Genomic DNA, 12,439 nt, shown 5'->3' with positions numbered 1-12,439 from the left:
TTCTCTTTCCAAGGAGCCTATTCTCCTTATTTGAGAGGAAAACAACAGGGAATAAGGTTTTTTTGATTAAAAAGCTAGTGAACTCGAAGTTCAATAAAGAATGTTATATTGTCGAGCACTTGAACATGGTTTAAAGCATGATGAACTAGATAGCTACAATAAATATGGCCTTGGATGATGATCTGCAAGCTTTAATACTCTTGAGTTGTCCTTTGGATAGTTAGAAGATATTGGGAGTTAGAATCAAGTGACCAGTAGCTTGCTCAAGGAAGAAGCAAAAAGGAAGTGAGCTAACATTGATTCGCAAGTACATGTCCCCAAAAAAATTATGAGCGGAAGTAAGGGTAGAGAACTACATGGTTATGATAGATCCAAGGAACGGTTAGATTCAAGAGAGAAGATAAAGTATTTCTATTGTGGCAAGGAAGGGCATATAAAGAAAAATTGTCTTCCTAAATGGAAAGAACAAGACAAGGATGAGAAGAAAGATGTTGAGAAGAATACCACACAACTACCATATCGGATAATTTGGCTGCTCTCTCCTTTAGACAAGAAGATTTGTTTGCATGCGGTAGACTAGGACATAGAGTGGGTAGAATAACATGGTCATTTCATATTACACACAGTCTAAAGAGGATCTCTTTAAGGGCTAGTTTGGTTCGCGGGAAGCATTTTCCCTCCTAGGAATATGATTTCTGGAAAACAAATTCCTAAGAAGAGGATGCCTAGAAAAGTACTTTTGGCATGTTTGGTTGACTATGGGAAAGTGACAAATTTCCAAAGTGCTTATGTTTGGTTGGCCATCCACTTTCCTAGGAAAGTTATGTATAATTCCTATTATGCCCTTAATAAAAATTAGGTTTTTAATATCTCTTTAATGCTTCTTTAATGCTGAAGGGTCTTTTTGGAAAAAAGTAAAAATGGAGTAATTCCTGCCTCATGGGAAAGTAACTTTCCCATGTTTCTCATGGGAAAGACTTTCCCATGAAATGTGGGAATCATATTTCCATGGGAATTCAACTTTTCCTTCTCTCTCCTTTGAAAACTCCAACCAAACAAGAGGCATCTCATTACTTTTCCGTTGACTACATTTTTTTCCCTTCTTTTCCCGCGAACCAAACGAGCCCTAAGGGACTTTGGCATCCTGAAGATGGGGAATACCAGCTACTCCAAGAGGAGGTGATGTTTGCATAGAAACTAATTGATGTAGGCCAAAAATGTACTGCCCTATAGCAGCAAGATCTTGGTCTCCCTCGCATAAAATTTAGTGACCAAAGAAGTCATTGGAGAAAGAAAATTGGTCAAGTATCATCAGTTTGAAATAAGGTTATATTAGCATAGAAAATTGGTCAACCTCCATTGTAAATATATATTAGCATATAATACTTTTATATTAGCTATAAGATTGTACAAGATAAAAAGATGCATTAATGATATTATTAATGTGGTATCCAAGCGGAGAAGACAGAGCTCCATATAAATGATACTATTAATGATATTATTAATATAAAATTTCTACTAGTTATCCAAAATAAAAAAATATATTAATAATATTATTAATATGGATGTCTTTTAAAATTAAAAAAAAACGATGGGATGTTTTCTTACCGAACAAATCGGCATCGCGGATCAAAGAAGTAACCATCGGAGGTGGACCCTGGCCGGCGTTAATTGCTTCCCGTCCTTGAGCGATGCGCCGATTTGCCGTTGGTGGCCCCGTTTCCAGCTAAGGGGGGCGCATGGCCGCGCACGCTCTTCCGCGTATTCCGGGAACATTCTCCCCGAATCGGCGTTTATTGTCTCGTGGGCCCGCAGGTTTATATACGCCGACTTGCCAAGGCGGACGAGCTCGACTGTTGCAAAAATTTCAATTTCCATGCCCCTCTCATTCTGAAGCCTCACTCCTCCTCCTACCGATCGTCTCCTCTTCCCCCTCTCCATTCCTCGCTCGAACTTTCATCATCCGCCACTCAACGATCCCAGCTTCGATCCGATCTTGGTCTCTGGAGGCAATCCGTCTTCGCCCCGGAGCCGATGCGATCTCGGCTAGGTGCTCCGATCCGCCGCCGGTGAGTTCGTTAACGGTTCTCACGTCGGAACCCGAACCCCGTCCGTACCCTTGTTTGAGGCCTCTGTCTCTCTCACCCTTCTTCTCTTTTGCCCTGATCTCAAGATCTTTGCTTCACCCTTGAGTTCTGATGCGATAGCTGCTTTATTTTTACGATCATTTTCTTTTATTTTTCCTGATTGATTTGAGATCAGGAATGTATTAAATCTCAGAGAATTTATAATTCTTTTCTTTTTGAGACGGATTCTCTCCTTGTTTTTGAATTTCAGATGCTGATATAGGCGATATTTTTTGGGGATTTTGGGCTTTTTGATTGAGATCTAGAGGAGTAATACTTGCTTGTTTAGGTAATCTATGGCATTGTTTTCTTTAATTTGATTCGAATCTTGTAGTTCAGATTAGAATATTTGAATTGTTGGAAATAGATAATTTTTTGAGATCGGCAATTTTACTAATGAATTTATTTTTTTAAATTTAAAATCTATTGATATATTTAATTTATACTCTACAAAAAAAACAATATAAAATAGATACATAGAACTATAAAGAAGAGGATGAATGATAACTACATTCGTCAATAGAAAATAGTTTACTGTTATTTGACCCAGTTACTGTTTCTAGTATGTATAACATGTTAAGCAAAAGCTCTAACCAAAAACCAACACAACGACTGTAGATAAAAGAAAAGTCACAGGAGAAATAATAATAACAAGATAAAATGAAAACAAACCTGAGCTTTTTCACTTTATTGGAACTTCGGATGGGGTTATACAGCAGCCAAAACCACATCGCCTCTTCCCATTTTTGGGTTATGCCCTTTACTCCATGATGGTTGCTAAGCTATGGATATTTTCAAGTACAAAACCAACAAATAAATAATACAAGGTCATGATTGGATTAAAAAAAGGAGAGAGAATAAAAGATATTAGAAAGGGCTAAAGATTTTTTTTTTCACAAAAATACTAAACTAGGTTGCCCGTCTCTTCTTCCACCAAAACACAAACACCCAAGCTCTTTCCCAGTATATATATATATATATCATATTTTTCCCTGGTTCTTCATTGAGAAAGAACCAGTCAATCTTTCTGCCCATGAACCAAATGGCAAGCTCTATAGGTGAGCACGATATTTGTGGATCATGAATATTGAATTGACAATAACGATTTAAATAGAAAAGTTTCAACTAACTAAGAAACAAATATGTGGAGTGGCCACAGCTATTGCCGAAAAAAATGCTTGGTTGCAAAGCACAGGTGCGATCGAAATGGTTACCAATGATACAGAGTAACTCACTCTCTCACATATCTAATATTTCTGAAAGCCGGAGGGCAACTGCCACCTTAGCTCTGTCCATGCATAGATGACCAGTGGAAATGGATGATAACAGCCATCTGTTTTATTTTTATAATGTCTGGTATAATGGGATAACAACTAAATAGCAATTGTCATTTTACAGCTTGTACGTATATGTATAACATAACAAGAGGTTACCAAAACTGTTCTAATGCAAATGCAATTATAACCTTATAAAAGGTGTTAGTTTAAACCTTGGTTGTTACTAGATATATTGAAGGTGATCATGAATAAAGAAGTTGCGGTCAATAAGGTAGGGATCATCAAACCACCGAACCATCCAATGTAAATACAGTTGACGGTGCTGGTTTTCCAGTTGCAGAAGCGACCCCATAGGATTGTACTTTTGCATCTCTTTGTAGATTTATTTATTTACTAACTATCCTTTATTAGGAAAAAGATGGTAAACTTTATTCATCCTTTTCCTTACATTTCTCTTTCCCCCACTGATCACCTTTATGTATTCTGGATTTGGAAATTGAATTCAGTTCTAGTTCTTTTCTTATTTTATTGGATTTATGTTTCTCATATACAGCAGTGGACCGCATCAATGAGCAATGCAGAGATCGCGTAGAGCTCTTCTGCAAAGAAGAGCTGCTTTGGAGAAGAACGTCATTGCAGGGAGGAAAAGCCTCTACAAGGTGTCTTTGTCTGTGGTTATCCTTTCATGGGTGCTCTTGTTCCTTCTCAATTCCTTGATCAGCAATGGCAATGGCTATAAAGGTAATGCTCTCTCTCTCTAGATTGTGGAATAAATGCTAGAACTTAGGAAAAGAAAAAAGAAAGTGATGATGAAAAGTAGAGCTCTTTTTCATATGAATTCATGTTTGCTTTTTTGCATCAATAAGTCCGTTTTCTTGTTTATCAAAACATTAAGTCTGTTTTCTTTTTTCTTGTTTTATTATTCTGTTCATTTTGTTCTGCCTGGCTTATCAGCTGTTGTCAGATCCTTTTTAATTGTATATTTTTCTTGATTGCATCAATGGCTTAAAATTTTGTTTCCTATTTGTGTCTTTTATTTAGGATTTTGTCTCATTCTCATTTTAACCTACTGTTGTTGCATGTATTTTTGATATTGTGGTAAGCATCAAAATAATACTTTATCACATGATGGATGTCATATATTAGATAAACACTTCAATGATTTTCATTCAAACCTTGCATGAATTTGATATTTCTCATCTTTTTCTTTCCTTCTTTGCATTAGTGAATATCAAAAAAAACTTTTGAGAACAAAGAGGCCATTTTCCTTTCAATCGTGATTTTTGGATAGAGAAACTTATCTACTATGACTCTTCTTTTCATTCTCTCTTACTGGTTTGGTAGCTGTTTATGGTGTCAGATACATTGTTTTAATTCTTGAATTTTCTGCAGAAATTGATATAGATATACATTCCTTTGATTTGTTTTGGTGCTTTAATAGTTATATTTTGGGCTTTCTTTTTGTTCTTGTGGATTTCAAGTCACTTTTATGATCACAATTGGATGAGTGAATCACATTTGAGATTCGCACATGGGCCATTGAAATTAAATTTATTGTCAATGCATAATTCGTACATATTCATGATTCACACAAACAATCATATTCACCCATGTTATGTATTTCTTCAGTAGTGCTTGAAAATAATAACAGTTTTCTGCCCAAAATAACTTCACAAAGGTGGACTGACAAAGGAAAGAAGGGAGTTGAATTCTGATATTTGGATTTTGGTTCCCTTCCTTTACTGTTTGTGTGTATTAAATCATTCTTGCAATGGAATGCAGATGGAATGGGTGCTGTTGTTGGTGTATTTAGCTGGTATGAAGCTCCCCCAGATCCAGATGATGGCACAGACTCTAGGGACAGGTGGGCACAATCAGATGCCAATTCCGATAACAATGTTCAGGAAAGCCCCATTTCAGAGAGCGAGTCTGTAGGGAGTAGCATAGAAGTTTTAGTTAATAAAGATGATAGAGTATATTTATCAACTTTTGGAAAAGAACAGGGAGCTGAATCAGACATCAACATGGACAAGGAAGCTCCTCTAAAAAGTGATAGATTATCCCGTATTGCTCCTCCTGGTCTTGATGAGTTTAAAAGCAAAGCCATCACTGTAAAAGAGAAGCCTATTTCCAGCCAAGCAGGCAGTGTCATTCCCCGAGTCGAGCCTGGCGGGACAGAGTATAATTATGCCTCTGCTATTAAGGGTGCCAAGGTCTTAGATTTTAACAAGGAAGCTAAAGGTGCTTCCAGCATCTTAGACAAAGATAAGGACATGTATCTCCGAAATCCAGGCTCTGCAGAGAAATTTGTTGTTATAGAGCTTTCAGAAGAAACATTAGTTGATACCATTGAACTAGCAAATTTTGAGCACTACTCTTCTAATTTAAAAGATTTTGAACTGCTGAGTAGTTTAATTTATCCAACTGACAACTGGGTCAATCTTGGTAATTTTACTGCTGTGAATGTGAAACATGCCCAGAGGTTTTCTCTTCCAGAATCAAAGTGGGCGAGGTATCTAAAACTCAATTTGCTCAGCCATTATGGTTCAGAGTTCTACTGTACACTAAGTGTGGTGGAGGTGTATGGAGTGAATGCTGTTGAGAGGATGCTGGAGGATCTGATCTCTGTTGATCATAGACGGTTGGAGCCTGAAGAACGTAATGCTGAACAAATACCACTGCAAGAACCAGCTCATAGAGATGATACCTATGAAGAACTTACTACAGGAATTGATGATGAATCACCATTTGAAAGTCCAAAGACAAAACAGGAGTCATCGAAAAACAATGTGCCTGATCCAGTTGTTAAGACAAGGCCGCCACAATTTGATCAAAAAAAGGAGACAAAGCCACTGCAAGTTGGAAGGATGCCTGGAGATGCTGTTCTCAGAGTACTAATGCAGAAAGTCCATTCCCTCGACATGAATTTTTCTGTTTTGGAGCAGTACCTCAAGGAGTTGAACAGCAGATATGGACACATCTTTAAAGACTTTGATGATGATATTGCTGAGAAGGATCAGCTTCTGGAGAAAATCAAATTAGAGATAGAGAATCTTCAAAACAGTAAAGATGGTTTTGTACGTCAAATTTTCAATCTCATAGTTTTTTTTGGTGATTTGTTTAAATTTTAGCTATTCATTTTTTTTAATCTGAACTTGCATTCCTTGAATTCAGGCCAATAACATTGGAGAGCTGCTCACGTGGAAAATCCTTGTTTCCTCTCAATTGGACCAGGTGGTCAGAGATAGTGCAATGCTCAGGTTTGATTAATTCCTTGTTCTCTTTGGTGTTCATACTTCATACACATCTAGTATTGTTACTGGTTCTTTTTTTTTTTTTGTCATTTTCGTCAAGTAGGTTCCAAATCTTCACACATATAAGAAGCACATGCCAAACTTGTATGAACCAGCCTGCATTTTTTAGGGTCATTACATGCATATAATGTTAGTGGGAGGGTAGTATGTTTCTCAAAACAGGCACATCTATTCAGTTGTTTAGGGCTGTTCTAGTTGAGTGGAGAAGACAAGTCCACTGATAAACTTTGATTATGCCCCGCTAAAAGTATAGAACTATGGATCTTTTTATTAGATATAAGTTACTTGATTAATATCACTTTGGTTTTCTGGACTTGTAAGAGCCCTGGTGCCCCAATTGGAGAATGTTCTTTCTCATTTGGAAATAGGAAATCAGCCAGCTTGCTTATTACTGGCTTTTAACCTTCTATGAGTACATGTGTAGGACTATTGTAACCTTGAGCAGAAAAATCTGTCCCTCACATGATGCCCGGTACTGAAAAAGTTTGAACAAATGTACAGTAAAATAAATGAATCTTTGGTGTTATTATCAAACTGACAGTAAAATAAATCAATTCTTGGTGACAAATATACAGTATTCACAAGTTTCTGCTAATATGCAGATTAGAGATTGAAAGGGTTCGAGACCGTCAGTTTGACATGGAGAACAGGTGTCTCACCGTGATATTCATAAGTTTTGTATTTGGGTGTTTAACGGCTGCAAGGTTGGTTATAGGTATGCTTTCAAGTGTTTGTAAAATACATCATTCTGAAAAGTTTTGTAGGACAAGCTCTTGTTGGCTCATCTTGCTTCTGAGCGGTAGCATTATAGCTTCCATCCTGGTGTTATAATAATCGTATGCAATAAATTTTCATATAATATCAGCAAGGCATTACTCTCTAATGAGGTTTCATTTGGAACAAACTTTTGTGAGGCCTCTATAATCTTTGATTGAGGTTACTGGAAACCAGCATCACCAACCTTGCTGACCTAACTATTCTCTTTAAACGAAGAATTAAAAGACATAACTTACATTGTGGCATATAAGCCTACAAATATATAATGGGAGATTGGGAATGCGATAAAGATTTTTAAGAGGTTTTAAGAGAGAGCGCAAGCTGAATTTTATACCATTGCTTTTGGTAGGTGATGAGCCCCAGGGGAAAGAGTGGAGTAAGAAAATCTCATAAGATGCACCAATGCCAAAATTGCAAAATGCTACAATATGGTCATCATTTATGATCCCATTGCATATTTTCATAGATTTGTCATCCTACATGGTGCCATAAAATAATAGCAACCTTGAATATATTATTTCTTTATAGACCCATTAAATAGGGAATTCTTCCTTTACTCAAGCTAAGGGCCTGTTTGGTTGCCCGTAGTTGAGCATCCAAACTCAGTTCAGGCTAGAGGAGTCTACTTGAGGTGTTTGATTGGTCTGAAATGGAGATGAACTGAGTTCTGTGTGGCCCAATTTAAGGGAGAAAAAGCGTGAAGTGGTTTCAGTCCGGGGAGCTGAAGCCACTTCAGTGATTTAGGCTCCTGCTTGGTCCACTTACACCAACCAAACAGGACCTAAGTCTGTAGATTCTAAAATATAAACACTCTTTGGAGATGTGAATCTCAACTTATTTGTTCAAAATTAGCATAGAGCAAAGCAACAAAATTGATTTTTGTTAGCAAAAAAGAAAAGGAATCAGTAATTAATCTAGTAGCTCATGGTATAGATTTTTTTCAATATACACTGGTCAGGCTGCTTTGAAACTCATGTCAAATGTGTTCTTGGGCAGTTATGCCTGCAGGCTCTCAAGTCGAGAAAAAGAAAACGTCAAAATAAATAAATTTTGAGCATAAAATCTTTGATATCATTCTAGTTACACCTGGTGTAACTTTTATAGAGTTACACCTTTTTTGAATTGGGTTATGGGGATCCAATATAGATGATCCACGTTGTTGGATGTGATTGACTATCTCTAACTGCTTAAACAACAAAATTATGTCATTTGGAGACCTTTAGCTTATGCATCAAGTGGTCAAAAAATTGGATAGTTTAAATAACACGCAAAAAATTGACGACTTGATGCCTAGGCTAGGGGTCTCCAAATCAGTGCATAAGCAGTTTAGAAGTAGTAGTTGCATCCAAAAGCTTGGATCACTGATGTGGGATCCATGTCATTTACTAATATGTATGCATGCATGTAAGCATGGATGTATGTATGCATGCATGTATTCATGGATGGATGGATGGATGGATGCATGGATGGATGCATGGATGCATGCATGCATGTATGGATGAATGGATAGATGGATGAATGCATGGATGTAGGCATGCATGCATATATGCATCTATGTTTGTACATGTGCATATGTACATATGCATGTATGTATATATAGATGGATGGACCGTTCAATCATTAGATTATTAGATATATAGGTAGATAGACAAACAGACAGATAGAGAAATTGCTGCCGGTTTATTAGGAAGATTCAAAACTATAGGCATTAGGATTTAGCACCAACAGGTAGATAGATGGATATACATGGATGGATCGTTTGATCATTAGATTATCAGATATATAGATAGCTAGAGAAACAGACAAATATAGATATTCCTACTGGTTTATTAGGAAGACTCAAAACTATAGGCATTAAGATTTAGCACCAGTCGTTCCAAAAATATGCACTGAATTAATGTTGAATTAAAAGGTCCACTGTTTGTATGTCCACAAAATTATGGAGGGTTGTCATCAGATAATTGGACATTATGAATCATTCGATTTGCTTAAGTGATACCAATGTACATCTCAATTATAGACAAAGTGCATATATCCATTTGATCTACATAGGTCATTGGATGAGTGAGGATTTGCGCAGAGCTGCACCTATACAAAACTATGATTATAAACAAGTTGGCCATGGTCCGAGTCCTTAGCTGCCGGTACTTGGATATCTGCATACCTGTGGGAGCATCACTGGAGATCCTTCATGTTCAAATTTTGGTTGAGGATGTACAAGGAGAGAGAGTAGTGGAAAATCTTGTTTCTCAGTGTTAACAATGAAAAGAAAGAAAATTTAGTCCATCATTTAGAAGGGGATGGGGCACTTTTGACAGCCACTGCATGCTAAAGGAGCTTTTGTTTGCTTCAAGTGCTCTGCTCTTCAGATCATTCACAACATCACATCAAATCTCTGTTGAGAGATTGGACTAAGGTGTCCCTGATAAATGAAAGAGCTTCAGCCTGTGCTTTAGAGTGTTCTCATTATCGGTGGATCCATGGTAGAGCACCTGCCTGTGGATGTTGATGTCTTCTACCCGGCTAGATGGTTATATTGTTTGTCGGATGTATCTACTGCCATTGTATTCTTCATTCTTTAGTTGATCGATGGGGGCCTCTCTCTCTCTCTAGATAGATGGACAGACAGATAGGAAAAAGAAGAATGAAGAAATAAATATACCAACCCAAATGGCATGAGGTATTATTTTTCCATCAACCTAGTGGAAGGTTCGCAGCACTTCTTACAGCCACCGAGTAAACCATCCCCGGGACCTGACAACTTTTTTTTGACTGTCCCAAAGCTCTAATACTGAAACAGGCCTCTCCAAAAAAGTTAGTTGCTGATGGAATCCAGTGACAACCCTATCCTCAGTGGTGAGATCGCAAATTCAACTCATACGTAGCAATACCACCATATTCTAGGTATATGGCTCCAAAATCCAAATGTATGCCAGTATCCCATGATAAATAACATGAGACCGCCTGATTGGGAGACTATTTAATGACCTTGAGCAATGCTATTTGCACAAACATACTTCAATAGAAGTTCAAACAAAAGAACATTTAATGACCTCAAGCAATCATTTGGACTGAGGGATTGGAATGATGAGAGCAACAAGTTTGAGTACCAACAGTGGGTCTTGAAGCCTTCCTTTTCCCTCAATTTCCCCCTCAGGTTTGTTGAAGCTATATTACAAACTTGGATTCAAAAATTTAGTTTTAGTAAGTCCACAAAAATACATGATCAGAGAAAGCTAATATAAGTTATATAGACCAACCTTGCAAGGAGTCAATGTCCAAAGAATTTCAGCAACATAATGCATGAGAGACACAAGTTCCTGAGACAAATATGCATTCAGATTCCATATCTGTATGTGCTTAAACTTCTGAATGCAACAAGAATTAGGATCAATCAAGGATCTACCATGTCAATATTAAGTGAAAGAAGAACATTTATGGATGACCTTGAGGAACGAAATAAGCTCATATCTGAAAAAACTAAGTGAAGGGATCAAGCATAATCAAGTCTCATTAGTGATCGAACGTCATTATTTGGCTCAACCAAGAACTGCACACATTGTTGCATTGCTGCTTTCCTGACTCGTGTTTTTTTGCATGCTTGCAAGGCTGAAATAATAATGCCAAAAAAAATAGCATGGTTATAACTGGCTGCCATAATATGATGATGACACAGTGAACTTGATGATTACCAAAGATGTGTGGACAACAAATTTTTCACAAAAATGGTGGACCAAAGAATTCTAAATTGGTGGTTCGATAGCAAATATGTAGCAGAAAAGGAACAGGAAAATAAGGGGAGGAACCTAGTTTTCTATGTGCCCAATTGTGAAAATAGTACTGTAAACAGTGAATCTGCATATAGTCTGTTAGCTCGTGCTTTGTTATCAAAGTGGCCTTCCTCTTCAGGTATAGACTGCATAAATTTCATCGTCTCATATTAAAATGGCCGGAGGCCTGTTGTTTATTACAACATTACTGAATAATACCAGGGTTCTGCAAAAGTATTCAATTATTTTTCTTCGATTTATCAGATTTTTTTTTCATGCAACAGGATGGAGTAGCATTGTATGAGTTAAATAAACCAAGATAGCACCATCTGAGCAGCTTGCCGACTTGTAGTGAGTGTAGGATGAGCATCAGATGATACTGGATTTTTGAATGCAAGAAAAATAGAATGAGGCAATGCTGCATCTACAAGTTCTGCAGATAAAAAACAATTTTAACAAGTAATATTTCAACCTATACTATAAATCTATAATTAGGCAGTGCAGACATGAAGTACCGATAGATCACAGGATGTAGAGAACCATTGTTCTGTTTTGAAAACTAGCATCATTTCTACATGTCTGTTTGCCGGATAATGACTGTGGATATGCTTCTCAATAAAAGTTGTTCAATTTGCCTGCCATGGTTTTGAATCTCGCCCACATTAACATGGTACTTAGAGATAATTTTTGATGTAATGGTGATTAGAGAGCGAGGGTGACGCAGTCGGCTGATCTGGTTGAATTGTTCTGTTTGAGAGATCAATTCAAACATATAACCCATATTTCTGTCTTGAGGTGAGACTCAGAATATTTTAAAAAAATTCAGTCTGATGCCGTGGAGGTGAATTCCTACCACTTGCAGATGTTCAGCACTCATGGGGGATTGCATGAATGGCCGTGTTTGCAAGAGAAGAAGGCATTGATAGATCTTATATCCTGTATGAAATGCCCTCCCACTGCATGAATGGCTGTGTTTGCAAGAGAGGAAGGCATTGATTGCTGCAATATTCTGTATGAATGCCCTCCCACTGTTGGCTGGTGTACTTTTGTCTCCTGTACTCGAGCTGAGCCAAGTTTCAGCATGGTTGGACGACTAGGGGTTCCTTTATAATTGGTCGATATCTCTCCTAGTGAGTTATGGGGACAGCCCCATAGCAGTCCAGCTCAAGATGAAA

General features: G+C 37.4%; 1 protein-coding gene across 13 annotated transcripts; it reads left to right on the top strand.

Annotated features, from left to right (window-relative positions):
* Positions 1-1,845: 1,845 nt before the first annotated feature.
* LOC103712012 (SUN domain-containing protein 4-like) lies at positions 1,846-11,905 on the top strand. 13 transcript variants are annotated; one of them, XM_089927525.1, is made up of 6 exons: positions 1,846-2,069; positions 3,957-4,144; positions 5,186-6,480; positions 6,578-6,663; positions 7,320-7,432; positions 11,549-11,905. In XM_089927525.1, the coding sequence occupies exons 2-6, from the start codon at positions 3,979-3,981 to the stop codon at positions 11,566-11,568; spliced, it is 1,680 nt and encodes a 559-aa protein (XP_089783651.1). In that variant the 5' UTR covers positions 1,846-2,069; positions 3,957-3,978; the 3' UTR covers positions 11,569-11,905. The 13 variants fall into 13 exon arrangements, with proteins under 13 accessions (XP_089783651.1, XP_089783653.1, XP_089783652.1 ...); XM_089927526.1 differs by having other exon boundaries at positions 1,848-2,069; positions 3,960-4,144; XM_089927528.1 differs by lacking the exon at positions 7,320-7,432 and adding an exon at positions 2,338-2,415 and having other exon boundaries at positions 1,848-2,069.
* The last annotated feature ends 534 nt before the right edge of the window (positions 11,906-12,439 follow it).

Source organism: Phoenix dactylifera, chromosome 15, assembly GCF_051530095.1.
Source record: "Phoenix dactylifera cultivar Ajwa chromosome 15, Ajwa_hap1_PhDact_Kaust_v1.1, whole genome shotgun sequence".
In the NCBI taxonomy this organism is placed as follows: domain Eukaryota; kingdom Viridiplantae; phylum Streptophyta; class Magnoliopsida; order Arecales; family Arecaceae; genus Phoenix; species Phoenix dactylifera.
This window is presented reverse-complemented; position numbering and strand designations above follow the sequence as displayed.

Excerpts from the sequence above, each read along its gene's own strand:
- LOC103712012 (XM_089927520.1), top strand. The coding sequence starts at position 3,979 with ATGCAGAGATCGCGTAGAGCTCTTCTGCAAAGAAGAGCTGCTTTGGAG. Across the intron at positions 4,145-5,185 it reads CAATGGCAATGGCTATAAAG|ATGGAATGGGTGCTGTTGTT; the intron begins GTAATGCTCTCT and ends AATGGAATGCAG. Across the intron at positions 6,481-6,577 it reads AAAACAGTAAAGATGGTTTT|GCCAATAACATTGGAGAGCT; the intron begins GTACGTCAAATT and ends CCTTGAATTCAG.